At 39.9% G+C, this 18333-nt stretch overlaps 1 protein-coding gene across 1 annotated transcript in view; it reads right to left on the bottom strand.

Moving 5' to 3' along the window:
* Window positions 1-18333, bottom strand: part of PTPRN2 (protein tyrosine phosphatase, receptor type, N polypeptide 2) — a 1341366-nt gene that overhangs the window by 1086281 nt on the left and 236752 nt on the right. The window contains exon 5 of the mRNA XM_006874435.1: window positions 12678-13131. Coding sequence (XP_006874497.1) covers window positions 12678-13131 — 454 coding nt within the window. The remainder of the gene's footprint in view (window positions 1-12677; window positions 13132-18333) is intronic.

Raw genomic sequence — 18333 nt, 5'->3', positions numbered from 1 at the left:
CATCCTCACTGGCTTTAGTGGTTGGTGCATAAATTTGAATAATAGTGGTATTAACTGGGCTTCCCTGTAGGCGCATGGATATTATCCTATCACATACAGTATTGTACCTCATGACTGATCTGGGTATGTTCTTTTTGACGATGAATGCAACACCATTCCTTTTCAATTTTTCATTCCCTTCATAGTAAACCATGTGGTTGTCAGATTCAAAACGGCCAATACCAGTCCATTTCAGCTCACTAATGCTTAAGATATCGATGTTGATGTGTTTCATTTCATTTTCCAATTTTCAAACTTCCAATTTTCCCAGATGCATACTTCATATATTCCATGTTCCGATTTTCAATGGATGTTTACAACTGTTTCTCTTCATTTTGAGTTGTGGCCCATCAGCAAATGAGGGTTCTGTGGACTTTTCTCCCACGAGCTTAACTCTATTCATGTCATCATGGTCAGCTCTATTTTGAGGAGGCATCTCTTCTCCAGTCACATTTTGAGTGCCTTCCAAACTGAGGGGCTCATTTTCCAGCACTGTATCTGAAAAGTGTTTCTCTGCTATTCATAAGGTTTTCAGTGACTAGCGATTTGGAAGTAGTTCGTCACTCTTTCTTCCTAGTCTGTCTTTGTCTGGAAGCTCATCTGAAACCTGTCCACCATGGGTGACCCTGCTTGTTATTTAGAATACCGGTGGCATAGCCCTCAGAATCACAACAACTCAAGCCACCACAGTACAACAGACAGACGAGTGGTGGCCATTTGGCTTTATGTCAGAACTATCACTTTAAATTTCGAATATCAATCCTAATACAATCAAGATGTTCTCTCCTAAGATGGCGGCTCCGGGAACAGCTGAGTGTCTTGAACTAGATAACAATGGATTTCTGGATTCTCCTACAAATTCCCCCAGCTGTAAGGCCTCCAATCCTCCAAACATACCTTTATAAGTGTTTCAGAGTTCCAGCACCATTCCCTGAGCCTTCTTGGCCAGGCATTCCGTGTTGTAATGCGTATGAGGTTACTGAAAATACCATGACTTGAGTTAGGTGCTTCTTAGTCCTCAAACTGACATCTTTGCTCTTGAACACTTTAAAGAGGGCTGATGCAGCATATTTGCTTAATGCAATATGTAGTTTGATTTCTTGACCACTGATTCCATGAGTGTTGATGATTGATCCAAGCAAAATGAAGGCTTTCACAACTTCAAGCTTTTCTCCATTTACCTTGTTGTTATGTATTGGTCCAGTAGTGAGGATTTTTGTTTTCTTTACATTGAGGTGCAACCCATACCAAAGGATGCAGTCTTTGATCTTCACACATGGACAGGTCAAATCTACACAAAACGTGTTTAAACGTGTCTCTGTAATTAGTGCATAGCTGCAGAGAAATATCTTAGTAGCTTTAGGGTGTCTTCAAAGAAACGGTCCAAGGTCTGCTTAAGAAATTATGAGGACTGTTTTTTGGGAGCCCCAAAGGGATCGTTTTGATTGGTCTTTTTCAAAAGACACCAGATGATCACAATGGCTTATTATGAAGAAATTTCAAGAAAAATAAAAACTGCATTTGTGAGAAAGGGCCAGGAAAGTTGTGCCAAGGAATTGTTTTCCATGACAACATCTGCTTATTCTTCAAGGGTCTCAAGGGCTGTCCTACAAGAAATTCACTGGGAAACCTTTCCCATCCATCCTAATGCCCTCATTTTGCCTCTTCAGATTTCTTTTTGCTTCCTAAGCTCAAGGAACATTTAAAAGGAACGATTTGTTGTTTTTAAACTGACTCACAGTGACTCCATATGGTTTTCAAGGAGTTACTAGTGGGTTTGAACAGGCAGCAGTACAGTGCTTATCCTACAGTGCCACACAATGACTTGGGGAAGAGATAGAGTGACGGAAACACTGCTTTCAGAAGTGTATCAACTTAAATGGAGGCTATACCAAGAAGTAATATCCTCTCACTTTAATAATTTTGTTTAATAAAGGCTTCCATGATTTTGTAGCAACATTTTTTTTACTTACCCTTATTTATCTCCAACTTCACTTGGTATGATCAAAATGATACAGAAGCCATTCTATTTCCCTTTAAGGATGTGTTCTGAGATTCGATTGGTGTTTCTTGTGGAATTTCAAGAGAAAGAGGCACGAAGCCTCTGTTTCTAACAATGAAAGGATGCCACAGCTCTTTATAGGTAATGTACAACACAATAGAGGTATGTTTATGCATCCTGCTCCTTACAAAATAGTGTTCACTTACATCATCAAACCAACACAAATGCTGAGCACTGACTCTTAGAAGTTATTTTCAGTCAGAAAAAATTGCACAGTAAGTCATGTTTATCAAGTTCATCCCATAACATTATGAACACAACAGCCCTCTCTTTCATCAGGCTACCAGTGAAACATAATTCTAATATAAGTCAGGTCAGAAGACCACACAACCACACAAAGAGCACAACTCCTTGTATGGACATAAAGGGAGAAGCTCAGAAATGGATCTTTAGGAGCTGACAGGCATTGGCCTTGTGAAGTTGACAAGAGTACGTTCTGTGGTTGGACAAAAAGGAAGATATAGTGAAAAAAAAGGTTCCAACTACCAGTAACTAAACAAGGACTACACTCTAGCGCAGGATTTGCATTTGCTCAGCAGTCAAATACATATTAGCACAGGAACAGCCAGCGGTTGGTTTATGAATTTCACTGCTTTGGACAGTGGTTACTTGTTTGTCTTCTCAGTTTGAGTGATTTAGACTCATCTCTTTTGTTTTGCTATAGTTGTGATCTATGACTTTGACTTCCAAGTACAAACAAAAAAATTCTCACCCTGTCAACCTTACAGTACTACATCCTTGAGGTTCCTAAATTGGGTTCATACGAAAAAAAGTTGACTCATTTCTATTGGGAGTCCTGGTATGGCATTATAGGATAAGGACTGGACTGCTAACCACAAGGTTGGCAGTTCAAACCCACTATTACCTTCCAATTTGCTCAAAATTCAGTTTAAGATGATAAATTGTTATACTGTTGTTTGCCACAGTATTATTGTATATTAAAAAAATGAACTTCAGTCATTGAAGTCAGATACCAGATTTCATCTACCCATTGGTCCATCCATCCATCTCTTTATTTCACTGACTTATATGGGATACTCATTTTGTTCAGATCTGGAAGCAGTCAGGCATTACGGTGAGGAATGATAGAGAACTAAAGATGCAGTATTCTGGGGCAGCTATAATATCATTCACACACACGCACACTCACCTCAGAAACAAAAAATGTTTTAGAGGCCAGAAAAATGTGCAATTGTGGTGCAGGTAAACTTACTCTATGACACAGTAAAACCAGCAAGGTACTATAAGAAAATTAAATCACAACACAACATACACATGTGTTTAGGTGGACATGTCATCCAATTCCTTTTGCATTTGCAAGACAAATGTATTTCCTGAATTTCTACTCAGCAACTTCACAACTTTCACAACATAGTCCATTTGTAAATCACTGCCTACATGTTACCATGGTGTGGCACTGTACAATAAGCACTGGACTACTAACCACAAGGTCAGTGGTTCAAACCCACCAGCCATTTCTTGAAGACCCTAAACAGGGTAGCTATGAGTCAGTATCAACTTGATAGCACTTAACAACAACAACATATTTTATCCATGAGGATGAACATAACCTGTAAAAACTGAAACCTGACATGCTTTTAAAAGCTCATATTTAAAAGAAACTTTTTAAATACAAACTAAGATGATAAAGAAATCCATGCTATTTTTATCTCTAATAAAAGCAATTCAATTAATTTACTTACTTTAAAAAAAATAAAATAAACCCAAAGTAAATATTTTGGAACAAATCTTATAAATGTATAATATATAACGTTGTGAGTGGAAGGACACCCATTCAGAACCACATCTGGGGGCTGACCCACAGGAGTTCCAAGCCTACCTATCTGTTCTCTGTAACTGTAGGCTAGAGTTTAGCCCAGCCCAGATGGACCACCAAGCTGAGTTTGGACAGTTCAGACAAAAGGCTGCTGGAAGTTGTTGGAAGTCCCTGTTTCCTTCATTTGCTGATAGGGTTCACAGGTACTCCCGGGAGTCTCAGCCTAAGTCAGGCCTTGCTGAGGAGCTTGTGATTCATTTCAGAGTTTGGACGTTGAGGCTTGTATAGGGCCTTGAGCAGGAATTGCGATCAGGAAGTGTGAAGCCTCTTACTTTGTTCTTTTTCTTTAGTAGTGCTTTGCTTATCTGGAGACTTGTTCTTTTCCATATAAAGTTGGTGATTAATTTTCCATCTCTTTAAAGAATGATGACAGATTCTAAATCAGGATTGCATTATATCTATAGATTGCTTTGGGTAGGATTAACATTTTCACAACATTAAATCTTCTTGTCCATGAGCATGGTATAGTCTTCCAATTATGCAGATCTCTTTTGAACCAAAGAGAATTTCACTATACCTTTGGAATGACTATAATAAGAAATGCCCACCTTTATAATGAAATAATAAAATGCAGTTTTGAAAATTACATGCTCACATCCAAGACATAATCTTTTGGGGTTTCCATTAGTGAAAAAAATAACTTCAAAGAAACTGTTGTACAATGGCAGAATCTCTGTTGCTGACCAGCTTATGATAAGCACCATGAATACATATTAATAAACACCTCCCATATTATCACTGTCAACCATACATGTGCATTTTATGACACACTGAATTAAATCAAAGGTGTCCTCTGTCAGTCATTTGAAGATGAACAGAAATAAGTTTTAAAGAATCCAAATAGCTCTGGTAGATTAAGGAGGGACCATGACATGGGAGCACAATCACATATCCTGAGGATCAAAGTGGAAAATGCCTTTGTTCCATCAACTGCACCATATAATTCTGAGATTCCATCCAGCTTATAATGACATTTTAAGTAGCTTTCAGTGATCCAAGTGGGCTCTTGCAGGGCAATTACATCAAATGTCAGTCCATCAAACATGTACAACCTGGAATAGGAGATCAACTCACAATGACTCTGGACTCACACCTGCTGTAGATCTGACCTATTGCAATTGTATGTTTTAACAGACTCCCCAAAACAAAACGCAACATAATTTAGAGAGTAAACAATAGCCTGCAGATAACCTCACTTCAAAATTTCTTTACCAAAGATGTGAACCATGCAAAACACCTTTTGCTTCCAAGTGCCTTTATCATCATGTATATATGAAAAGGCAGCTAACAACAACATGTGTGAAAGTACCTAGTTTAACCATGGCAAAATACATCCTCATCACCATTAACATCATTATCAGCAGCAGCAGCAGCCTGAAAAATGGATTTCATTCATTTTGTTTAGAGGGCACACAATCCATTTAACTGCCAGAATCCAACTCTAATGTATTTGCAAAGGATTCAGATAAATTCAGTAGGCGCTTATTATTGCATTTTGTCCTCATTTGGACTTACACTCAGTCGAGATGGGCATGAGCATATATCAGCATGCTTTTTATTTTCACTAAAAACAACCCAAGGAAAGTGAAATGCTTTCCCCTGCCAATTTGAAAAGCTTACAATATCACAACTAAATGGCTTATATAGCTCACTATCCACAACAAAAGAGCCCGAAGTCCAGTCTTGGATAAAGCATTCATTGCTCTAGCCGTGCATACATTCAGTCTAACCCTCTCTCAATTGTAGGCAATAAAAGGGATAAGAAAAAATACAAGAAGTTAGCTTGGGTATTAATTATGTGATTTCATTTCATGGTAGGGCAGTCAAATTATTTTCTAAAGGCTATTTCACATTAAAATCAATTTGTATACTCAGGATGGAAAGTAACTATGACAAAGGAGGAGGGAAAAGCCTGGATTTATGTTGTTGTTGTCATGTGTTATTGAGTAGGTACAGACTCATAGTGACGCTATGTACAACAGGTAACTGTTGTACATGTAGCTGGTTTGTACTATTCTCACAATTGTAGTTATGGCTAAGCCCATTGTTGTACCCACTGTGCCAATTCGTCATGTTAAAGGCATTCCTCTTTTTCTCTGACCCTCTACTTTACCAAGCATGATGTCCTTTACCAGAGACTGCACCCTTCTGACAATATGTCAAAAATTTGTAAAACAAAGTCTCACCATCCTCCTTTCTAAGAAGCATTCTGGCTCTACTTCTTTTAAGACAGATTTGTCTATTCTTTTGGCAGTCCACAATCTAGTCAATAGTCTTTGTCAACACCATAATTCAACTACACCAGAACTTCTTTGTTTTTTTCTTATTCATTATCCAGTTTTGACACGCATATGATGCAACTGAAAATACATACCATTTGTGTGAGATCTTTGCTTTTTTAACACTTTAAAAACGGTATTTTGCAGATTTGCTTAATCCATTAGGTCCATGGATATTGGCTGTGTCTCCAAGTAAAAGAAATCCTTGGCAACTTCATTATTTCTCTGTTTCTCATGATGTTGCTTATTGGTCCAGGCGTAAGAAAAAGTTTCTTTATATTAAGGAGTAATCTGTACTGAAGGTTGCAGTCTTTGATTTTCATCAGTAGATGTTTTAAGTCCTCTTCACTTTCAGCAAACAAGTTTGAATCATCTGCATGTCACAGGTTGTTAATGAATTTTTCTCCAATCTTGACGCTGTATTTTTCTTCATATTCTGCAACTTCTCATATTATTTGGTCAGCAGACAAATTAAATAACATGAAAGGTTACAACCCTGATGCACAGGTTTGTTGAATTTAAACCATACAGCATCCCCTTATTCTGTTCAAACAAAAGAATCACATAATTTATAACAAAAAAGAACAGCGTTTTTGTCTACGTACAGGTTCTGCAGGAGCACAATTAAGCATTCTGGAATACCTATTCTTTGCAATGCTAATCATAATTTATTATGAACCACTCTGTCAAGCACCTTTGTATAGTCAATAAAACCAAGTAAACATCTTTCTTGTATTCTATGCTATCAGCCAAGAACCATTTTACATCAGCAATGGTATTCCTCACTCCGTTTCCTCTTCTGAATCTGGCTTGAATTTCTGGCTGCTCCTTGATGCACTTCTCAATTGTTTTTTTAAATTATTTTCAATAGAATTTTAATTGCATGTGATAGTAATACGATTATTTGATAATGCCCATATTTTCTTGCATCAACTTTCTCTGATACACGGGCACAGATAGGGATCTCTTCCAATCAATTGGTCAGGTAGCTGTCTTCCAAATGTCTTGGTACAGCCTAGTATGTGCTTTCAATGTTTCATCTGTTTGTTGAAACATAGCAGTTGATACTGTTTCACTTCCTGGAGGCTTGTTTTTAGACAAAGCTTTCAGTGCAGCTTGGATTTCTTCCTTCCATACCATCCCTTCTTGATCTTATGCTACCTCCTGAAATGGTTGAACACTGAGCAATTCTTTTGGGCACAGTGACTGTGCATTCCTTTCTACATCTTTGAATTCTGATACATTTTTGTTAAAAACATAAGATATTTATATTATAGTTTCAACATTTTATTGTGGTTTTGGTGCAAACTAGTTTTGAGCAAATTAGTTTTCCATTCGACAATTTATACACATTTGTTTCATGACAATGATTGTAGTCCCTCAGTATTAAACAGTACTCTTCCATTTCCTCCATTCCATCTTCTTTTAGGATTTTTCCCACAGAACCCTTCAAAACTGCAAGTTAAGATTTGATTTTCTTTTTGGTTCTTTAAGCTTGAGAATTGTTAAGCATGTTCTTCTCTATGTTTTTTATTAACTCAGGGTCTTCGTACATTTCATTTTAATATTATACTTTGTCTTCCTGAACTACCCTTTGAAATATGCTGGCCAGCTCTTTTACTACATCATTTCTTCCATTTGCCTTAGCTACTCTATGTTTATAAGCAAATTTCAGTCTCTTCTGACATCCATTTGGTCATTTTTCTTTCTTTCTTATCTTTTTAATGACCTTTATCTGGACTTATGCTAAGTGACAAATGCCAGACTAGAATACACTACTTTTCAGAACAGGTTACTCGGGGTAGTAATTAAAGTTTACCTATAGCGTAGTGGTTATGAATCGGGCTGCAAACCCTAAGGTCAGCGGTTCGAAACTACTAGCCGCTCCACGGGAGAAAGATGAGGCTTTCTACTCCCGTAAGGATTTACACCCTTGGAAACCCTGTACAGGGTCGCTATGGGTCGGAACCAACTCAACGGCACTTAACAACAACAACAACAACACTGTAACAAAATGAGACAAAACCAGCTGAGAATTGAGATCCTATTTAAAGAAATACTCTCTGAATATTGCGTCCTCTAATTTTTTTTTTTTTTTAAGTGTAATTTTCATTTTATTATCTTGCAGGTTAGTTTTACTTCAGCCTTTTAAGGGCTCAATTCTTTACAACGAGCTTTGGTGGCGGTCATGGGGCAGAACCTGCAGGTCTAAATCAGGGTGAGGGTGTTCGCTCCTTCCGAGCTTCACTAGAATGGCACAGCTCACACAATAATGGAGTTTCACATATAGCTTGGGAAGCACATATGCACTGAAGACACTGGCTTCGGAAATATCCCTGGCAGCTGTGGCCTCTACTATGTTTCGAATTACAGACTCCTTAATGGCCTTGTCTTTGGGTACCCAGTGGGCGCAATTCGTGCAGTAAATAGGCTGCACGTGGCCATGGCCCTTTTTTGCACGACCATTGTTTCTCCTTTTCTTTGTCATCTTGGAAGTAAGGACCCAAGAGAGCTAATTTCCTTTTAGTAGCAAATTTCTACAGTGCAAACCTAGGAAAGTTGATCACCAGATATGCTTAGTTAATATATACCTGAAGTTGAAAAGTCAATTTATTAATTGATCCAAACTACTTACTGCCCAAATGCCTGGCAGGCACTTAAGACCCAAATTATTCTCTGCAAACACCAGGGGAAAGCTGGGGACAAAGTGATACCTTCACACCTGGGATGTGGAAACATTGGGCAGGCACACCTTAATCCTCAAATTTATGTTTGCTCTTGAACATTTGTAAGAGATCTTGTGTAGCAGATTTGCTTAATGCAATACGTTGTTTCATTCAGAATGCAATGAATGTACAGTGTAGAAGTTGAACATCCAAACTATAGTTTTCAACATTTTCATGCAAGCTGTAGCCAGGTGGTGGAGTCCTGGTGTCGCACTGTGGGCTAATGAGTTGTATGAACTGTAAGGTTGGCGGTTCAAGCTCACCAGTTGTTCCTTGGAAACCCTATACAGGGTCACTATGGGTCAGAATCGGACTCGATAGCACTTAACAACACAACCAAGTTATCACTGTCCCACGGGACAAGTATTTACTGATGCCTACTAATCCTGGTGTGGTGCTGTGGGTTAATGCGCCAGACTGCAAAGCCATTTGAACTGCAAGGTCGGCAGTTCAAGCTCACCAGTCAGCTCCTAGGAACTGACTCAATGGCATTTAACAACGACACAAGGAAGACCACTAATATTTAAATTTATGCACCAACCACTAAAGCCAGTGATGAAACATTAAAGAATTCTACCAACTTCTTCAGTCTGAAATTGATCATTTTGTGTGGATCCACCATCAACACTCATGGAAGCAGCAGTTAAGAAAGAAAATGACATATTGCATTAGACAAATGTTACACAAGACCTCTTTAAAGAGTTCAAGAGTGAAGATGTCAGTTTGAAGACTAAGGTTCACCTGGCCCAAACCATGGTGTTTCTAATCCCCTCATAGGCATGTGAAAGTTGGACAATGAATAAGGGAGACTGTAGAAGAATTCATGTATTTGAGTTATAGTGCTAGAGAAGAATATTAAAAGTACCATGGACTGCCAGAAGAACAAACAAATCTGTGTTGGAAGAAATAAAGCCAGAATGCTACTTCGAAGCTAATATGGCCAGACTTTGTCTCATATACTTAGAGTATATTATCAGGAGGAACCAGTATCTGAAGAAGGACATCATGCTTGGTAAAGTGGAGGGTCAGCAAAAAAAGAGGGAGAACATCAATGACATGTTTTGGCATAGGGGCAACAGCAATGGGTTTAAGCGTAACAACTGTGAGATTGGTGCAGGATCAGGCAATGTTTTATTCTGGTGTACGTAAGGTCGCTATGAGTCCCTGCTGAATTGACAGCACCTAAAGGTGTGGCGCTGTGGGCTAATGCACTAGACTGCAAAGCTGTTTGAACTGCAAGGTCAGTAGTTCAAGCTCACCAGCTGCTCCCTGGAAACCCTTTACAGGGTCGCTATGGGTCAGAACCGACTCAACGGCACTTCACAACAACAACAGCAACAGCATCATCCTCTTATAAACAAATATCGGTCTTACCATCAGTGTATTATGTTCAACAAATTCTGAGTCAGGTCCACAATCAGCTTCTTCATGCACCTTTCCCCACAAGATAGGTACACGCAGAAAGCATTGGTAATGGTCACATAACCTGCCCACTAATTATAACTTATCATTCCTTTCATTTACAAATTGCTATAACTGCTATGAGAACAGAGTGAGGAAAAGAAAGTGTGTGTGTGTGAGAGAAAGAGCTTCATAATTAAAAAGTGGCAATATGTAGTGTGACACATAAAAAGATGTCAAAACAACTTCAATTAGATTTTCACTTTTGGAAAATAGAAAGGGCTGGCTCTGTGACTTAATGCGACAGACTGCAAAGTTGGTTTGAACTACAAAGTTGGTGGTTCAAGCTCACCAGCTGCTCCTCACAGAGTCACTATGGGTCAGAAATGACTCGACGACACTTAACAACAACACTGTTAATGTGATTCTCAGTCAATACTGAAAAAATAAAAGTGACCACTTGATTTTAATTGTGTTTTTTTTCAAAAAGAAAGTAATTTTGAGAATCTCATTTCATATTAAATGGTCTTAGAGAAAGTCCATTTGAGAAATAAATAGATAAGAAACTTTTATGTATTGTAGAGGAGTTGTTGTTATTTGCCTTTGAGTCATAGCAACCCTGTGTAGGGTTTCCAAGGAGCAGCTGGTGCGCCTGAACCACCAACCTTGGAACCAGCGCATTAGCCCACGGCACCACACCAGGACTCCTTGTAGAGGAATTGGAAATCAGTTCCAACTCATAGTGACTGTGTATGGGGTTTCCAAGGAGTGGTTGGTGAGTTAGAACCACCTACCCTGTGGTTCAAATGGACTTTGCAGTCTAGTGCATTAGCCCACAGCACCACAGAAGGACTTCTGTAGAGGAGTTATTGGTTGTTGTTAAGTGCCATTGAGTCAGTCCCAACCCATAAAGACCCTGTATAAGGGTTTCTGAGGAGCAGCTGGTGAGTTTGAACTGCTGACCTTGCAGTTCAAATAGCTTTGCAGTCTGGCACATTAACCCACAGCGCCACACCAGCACTAGTAGGCATCACTGTCCCATGGGACAATGAGAACATGGTTATGCTGTTAAGTGCCGTCGAGTCGATTCTGACCCATAGCGACCTTGTCTGGTAGCGTAGTGGTTACGAATCGGGCTGCGAACCTTAAGGACAGCGGTTCGAAACTACCAGCCGCTCCGCGGGAGAAAGATGAGGCTTTCTACTCCCGTAAGGATTTACACCCTCGGAAACCCTGTACAGGGTCGCTATGGGTCGGAACCGACTCGACGGCACTTAACAACAATAGGGTTTCCAAGGAGCGGCTAGTGAGCTTGAACCATCGACCTTGCAGTTCAAACAACTTTGCAATCTGACTCATTAGCCCACAGTGACACACCAGGACTCCACCACATGGCTATAGCTCACATGAAAATGTTGAAAACTACAGTTTGGATGTTCATTGCATTCTGAATGTCTCTAGCTTCATATGGGGTACTTTTAGGGACATAACAACCAGGCACATGTGAAGTGGCCACATGTTTGACCATCAGCAGTGGTGAGATGTCAACAAGGTGGATAGAACAGGCATAATCTAAAAGCATTCATATTCAAATTTACAAAATACTATGTAACCAAAACACTTAAGGCCTACCTTCCCCCACTGCTTTTTCATATCCATAAACAGAGTAAACTTTGGTAAATTTGGGGGGAAATAATTGAAAAGAACCAAGAACTAAACATTTCAGGCCTACTTCTTCAATTCACACTTGAGAAGCATTTTACCAACCCACCCCACATGCCTGACAGTCTGTCACACTGTAGTGGCTTATGTCTTGTTGTGCAGGATCACTTGTGGCATATGCGTTTCAGTGAAACTTCCAGATTAAGACAGACTAGGAAGAAATGCCTGGTGATCTACTTCCAAAAATTAACTAACAAAAATCCTATGGTTCACAGAATATGAACTTATTTACTTTGGATGGTCATCAGGAGAGACATCATGTTTGGGGAAGTGGAGGACAGAGTGGGTGTGGTAAGCCCTTGGCTAGATAGACTGACAAAATGCACAACAGACTTGAACATAGCCAACAATTGGGCAATATGAGCAACCCTCCTTCTGTTACATGAGACAGCCATGAGTTGGAACCCCCTCCATGGGGACATGAGAAAAACATGAGGACCTTGTTTCTACGTTGACATCCTAAAAGACATGCACAGCCAGTGGAGAACACATGACAGCTCATCAACATATGGCTGAGAATTAGGGAAAATTAATATTGATGCGGCCTGGTTATAAGCAGTTTCAAGAAAAACAAACACATAACACACACCAAAAGAAAGTGAGGCATTTACCATCTCCTTCGCTGAGGGGCTCCTTGGGATCTTCCAGACCAGGAGGCCACTTCTGCTGGGCTGTGGGGGTCGTAATGGGCTTCAATGCTCTCAAATGCGCTCGGAGAAGGTACAGCATCCCCAGGTCGTCCTCCTCAGGGGCTGACTCATAGCGATCTGTGCGAGGCACGGGAGGCGCCAGGATGCCGCTGCGGTGCGCAGTACCCTTGTCCAGATTTGGTGCTGCAGGTCTCTGAGCAGCGTAGGCGCTGAGGGCCGCGATCAGGTTCTGTCTGTCCAGGCCACTGTCCACTTTAGGACTGAGCTCGTCTGGCTGGAGTGGGCCAAGGGTCCGCAGTGAAATATCCTCAGGGTAGTTGGCCCAAGACATGGGAGGGTAGGTCAGAGCAGAACTACTTCCTTTGGAGGCTTGAGCCATGTAGGTCAGCATGCTCTCTGGGAAGGGATCATCACTCTGGAGTGGGCAAAAACGAAAATTCAAGAAAAAAGTTGAATCTCCAGACTCAACCAAGGGGTACTAAAACAATCCTGATTATGAAGTACTGAAGCTGGAAATAGAACCAGACAAATCTGAAATGTTGTTGTTAAGTGCCGTAGAATCAGTTACGACTCATAGAGACCTTGTATAGGGTTTCCGAGAAGCAGCTGGTGAGTTTCAACTGCCAATCTTGCAGTTCAAACCGACTTTATGGTGGAGCGCTTATCCTACAGCGCCATACCAGGACTCCAATGGGCGTCCAAAATTGGGGTATATAGGGTTTCTGAGGAGAAGCTGCTGGGTTTGAACTGCTGACCTTACAGTTCACAGTCCAGTGCTAATCCAACGGTGCCACTCCATGAATTTGCTAAATCTATGTGTGGAGCCGACTCAATAGCACTCAATAACAACAACATATATCACATTATTTGCATTTTTGGTTTTGAACAGTAACTGTAATGGCATCACTCACACATCATAAAATTAACCCTTTTAAAGTATACAGTTTTGTGGTTTTTACTATAGCACCTCTATCTACTTCCCCAAAATTTTCATCAACCTAAAAAAGAAAGCCTGTATCCGTCCTCATTCCTCTCTTCGCTCATCCTCTGGCAACCATTATTGTAACTCCGTCTCTATTGCTTTGCTTATTCTAGATGTTTGAATTAAACAGAATCATATAAGTGAGCTTCAAAAACGTCTGTGGAAAAATGGAAATAAAAAATAATGGATTTTTTTCATGAATTTTTTGAAGGCCACTTATATACTATGTGTTTTTTTTCACATCTACCTTATTTCACATAACATAATGTTCTACTTGTTCATCCATGTTTTAGCATTCCTGTTTAACGACTGAAAAAATATTCCATGGATAGACACATTTTGTTTATCCACTCACCTCTTGATGGATTTGGGGTTGCTTTTTATCTTTTGACTATTATGAATGTTTCTATGAACATTGTTGTTGCTGTTAAGAACCATCAAGTTGATTTCGACTCATTATTGTAATTAAGTTCCATCAAGTCGGTTCCGACTCATAGCAACCCTGTGTAGGGTTTCCAAGAGTGGCTGGTGGGTTTGAACTGCTGGCTTTGTGGCTAGGCGGTCAGTATTTATTATACAGCACCACACCAGGGCTTTCTTTGAACATTAATGTACAAATTTATGTACGGGCATGTGTTTTCAGGTTTTTGCATATATACTTAGCACACATAATTTTTTGAAGAACTTCCAAGCTGTTTTCCAAAGAGGATGGACAATTTTACATCCGGCCAGCAATCTGTGAGGATTCAAGTATCTCCACACCCTTATCAACACTTGCCATAATCTCCTTTTTTTTTTTTAATAGCTGTTTTAACAGATGAAAAGTGCTATGTAACTGTGGTTTTACTTTGCATTTCCTGATGGCTGATAACGTAAAGCATCTTTTCATGTAATTGCTGTCTACTTGTGTATTTTCTTCTTATTGTTGTTGTTAAGTGTCGTCTAGCTGGTTCTGACCAATTGCAACCCTGTATAGGGTATCCGAGGAGCAGCTAGTGAGCTTGAACCACCGACCTTGCAATTCAAATGGCTTTGCAGTCCGGTGCGTTAACCCACAGTGCCACCTGGGAGAAATATACATTCAAATCCTTTGCTGAATTGTAGCTCCAAAAAAAGGGTCTTTCTCCATAATTGGATTTTTTTTTTTCCAGCAGTCTTCAATAGTAGCTGCAAGGACTTTATAAGGAGACCCTTTTTAACTTTAATTCCTTTACTGATGATTTAAACTATTTTCATATGTTATTCTTTTAATGGAGTTCTGATGACTCACTGTATGGTAAACACTGGACCACAAGATTGGTTTGTACTTCAAGGTCAGCAGTTCAAAATCACCAACTGATCATCAGAAACCCTATACAAGACTGCTATGACTCAGAACTGACTTGATGGTACTAACAACTACAATAATTCTTTTAACAGTAATGTTCTACAGCTGTAAGGGTCTCTGTGTTTAATAATGATATGTCGTATTGCTTAATAATGCATGCCCTGACCAACATCATCTTTCAGTGAATCTCCAACTTATATTTTCCCCAAACTCATTAATCAATTTTCCAAGGAAAAACTGTCCTCTCCACTCTTTGTTTCTATACACACAGCCTGCCTAGACATGCAAGGCCCAATTGTTGTCCTCACCCCTAAGTAACCATGAATCTGTTAGAAATCTAAATGTTCTATCTCTGACTATGGCCCCATCAAAACTATGCAAAATCATGTTTGTTTGTTTTCAACTTCTACGCTCTTAAAAAAAAAAAAAGTTAGGTCTGTCCTGGATACATACGCAGAACTCCCTTAATGGTGCTGTTTGAGTCCCAAAACCATGAATTTAAAAATATTTGTCCATTCACGTTTTCTTCTTAAACCTTCCTTGGAGTTTACCAATTTTAAGTCAATGGTAGCATATATTCTAAGATCTAGTTATGGTGTACAGCCATAGCTAAATTTAAATCAAGTGGTTTGGGCTCATAAGTATTACATACACATATATGTTGTTGTTAAATGCTGTCCAGCTGGTTTTGAACACAGTGATCCTTATATAGGGTTTCCGAGGAGTGGCTGGTGGGTTTGAACTGCCAAAATTGCAACTCAAACTGACCTTGCAGTCCAGCACATTATCCTGCAACACTACACCAAGATTCTGTGTTTAGACTTTGGGGATAGATTTCAGTGTATATAATGAGCTGGAATTCAGGAAATCCTGGTTGACATGGATTCTAGTTTTAGCAGTTTACATACGAACTGGGCCGATCACTTTACTAGTAACTCGGTTTTCTTCTCTTAAATAAAGAGATTCGAGATTATTTCTAAGATTTTTTTTTTAAATGTCTAAATGATATGATCTTATCTACCACCTTAGTTGTTTAATTGTGTCCAAGTCCTAGCCGATATCAACAGCTATTTTTTTAGAAAAAGAGAGACTAAGATTCATTGGCGGGAGAGGGTGAAAGACTCAGAAAGAGAGCAATACAAAATGCTACCACAACAAAATAGCCCCTCAAGCGATTTCCCACAAATTGGGTGTGAGTGTCAATCTTAAGTGCAGCCTGAACTCCTTTCAGAAGGGCTGTCTCTGAACACTTGGTCAGGTCATAGTGCTGGGGGCTGGGGATCCGCATCCAAATGCTTCATTAATGCACTGACAAGCATCTCTCCTCTATATGCTAGGGATGAAGTCTAGCCTGGACCATCCTTTAATTACAGCAGAGTTGGAGAACTTCAGTTAGGAGACGGCTTTGCACAAGGCATTACAAAATTACAGCAGAATCTTTCTCCCACACTATCAACAGTAGATGGCAGGTAAACAATCTCTTTTTGGTTTGTTGATGCTATGAACCAAATTACGGTGAAAAAGTTAAAAGAATAATTCAATAGTTCACACAAATAATAGAGACAGGAAATAACTGAAAGTATCAGTTTTCACAGGTCACATGGGTCCTCTGTAAACTATTGCAAACATTGGGTTCACCCCATAACAAAGAGGAGCTGGGAGCTGGGAGAATAAGCAGTAAGGAAAAGGTATTTTCATAGTGGATTCCTCTTTTGTGTCTTCATGTCTCCAAAGAGAGAGTATTACATTCTGGAGTGAGAATATCTAGGTTTGAATCTCACCTCTGATACTTGCATTCTGTGTGACCTTTACTTTGGTGAATTAAACTCTAAGTCATTGTAAAATGGGAGATAATAACAGTGCCAGGCACAAAAACATCAGTGGCTACAAGTGCTGCTGTTGGCTGCTGACCTCCCTGAGCTTCCCTTTTACCAACTGCAATAAGGAGAAAAATAATGTCTCTTTCCTTAAAGCATTTGTGAGGATTAGGGAGAATCCAGATGTTTCACTTGGCACATGACATAGAAAAGGTGTTTGAAAAAAGGTAGTCACTATCATTTTCACCTTAACCATCATCATCATCATCATCACCACCATTATCATCGTTATGGCAACTACCACTGCTGGGCACCACTTTCTGGGCTGCAGAAGGAAATGAGAGGTAAATCTTGGCTATTAATACTGCAATTTGAATGAATACTATTAGAGAAGTTCAGGAAAATAATAAGAGATATAGAAAGAAATCAGAAGAGTGTTCTGGAGCCCATTTTTGCACCGCCTAACCTTGTGTGCACACACCCTTCATTGGCTCTCCTGTTAGCCATAGTGAGAATCAGGGAAGTGGTTTTCCTTGCTCCTAGCTTCACAAGGACTGGGTACAGTACAAAACCGCAGGCATCCTTCCTTTGACAAGCATGTCTCTCAGGGAAACCTACCCACCCAGCACCAGGTCACATCATTACGAATTCAGGCTGATGTAAAAACGTGGAGTTCCTCTGACTCTCATATATAAGTAAACACTGGTCAGTCAGTCATGATCAATAAATGATAAGAAATTAGGAAACCCAAGTTGGCTCATTTTTTGACCATATAACAAACATCTTCTCCCATTTGTCTTACAGCCTGAAGGCAGCATTGACAAGCACACTTTGATCCAGACAAGCTTGCTGTCAGAGTGACAAAGCATGTGACAGCAGGGTTGGCCTGCGGCTTTCTAATGCATAAGCAGCAGCAATGCCACTGTGTACAGTCAGATTTGGGAGTTCAGAGGAAGTTTTGGGAACACCAACTTCCAGCTCATTAGGGCAGAGTAGAGGTTTAGCGCCTTTCTGGACTCAGGTTGTCAGGAGATTCTGGTGACCAGATTCCCTGTCCCCTACCCTTGACCCTCTACTTACCCCTCTCCTTGTCTCTTTCTGCCTCAACATGGAGGAATGTTGTCAGTGTTTACTAATGTTCACACTGTAAGTGGCCCACCCATGTGAGGGGGTAAGAAGATTGGGGTTCTGGGGTGCGGGCATCATTCTTACGATTGGCGCTTTTGGCAGTGCAAAGTGCTTTCACAGAAGCAGACAAGCCTCATGCTGGCTTATAATGTAAAGTTGTTTTGATACATTTTATAATCATTTTTCTGAATTCCTTCTCAGGCATTTCCAATGCTTGCCCTCCTTCCAAAATGGAGTCCAGGTCTACCTCTAGGTCATTTGTCTCAGACATTTTATCTTGTTTCTGGACATGTGCTGATATGGTCATCTGCTTTTGCTTCTTGGACATGTTTAGTGTTTATCTGTGGCCTTAATACTTAATTA

This window comes from Chrysochloris asiatica, unplaced genomic scaffold (assembly GCF_000296735.1).
Source record: "Chrysochloris asiatica unplaced genomic scaffold, ChrAsi1.0 scaffold00277, whole genome shotgun sequence".
Classification (NCBI taxonomy): Eukaryota; Metazoa; Chordata; class Mammalia; order Afrosoricida; family Chrysochloridae; genus Chrysochloris; species Chrysochloris asiatica.
Note: the sequence above shows the minus strand (reverse complement) of the source record. Positions and strands in the feature narration are given on the sequence as shown.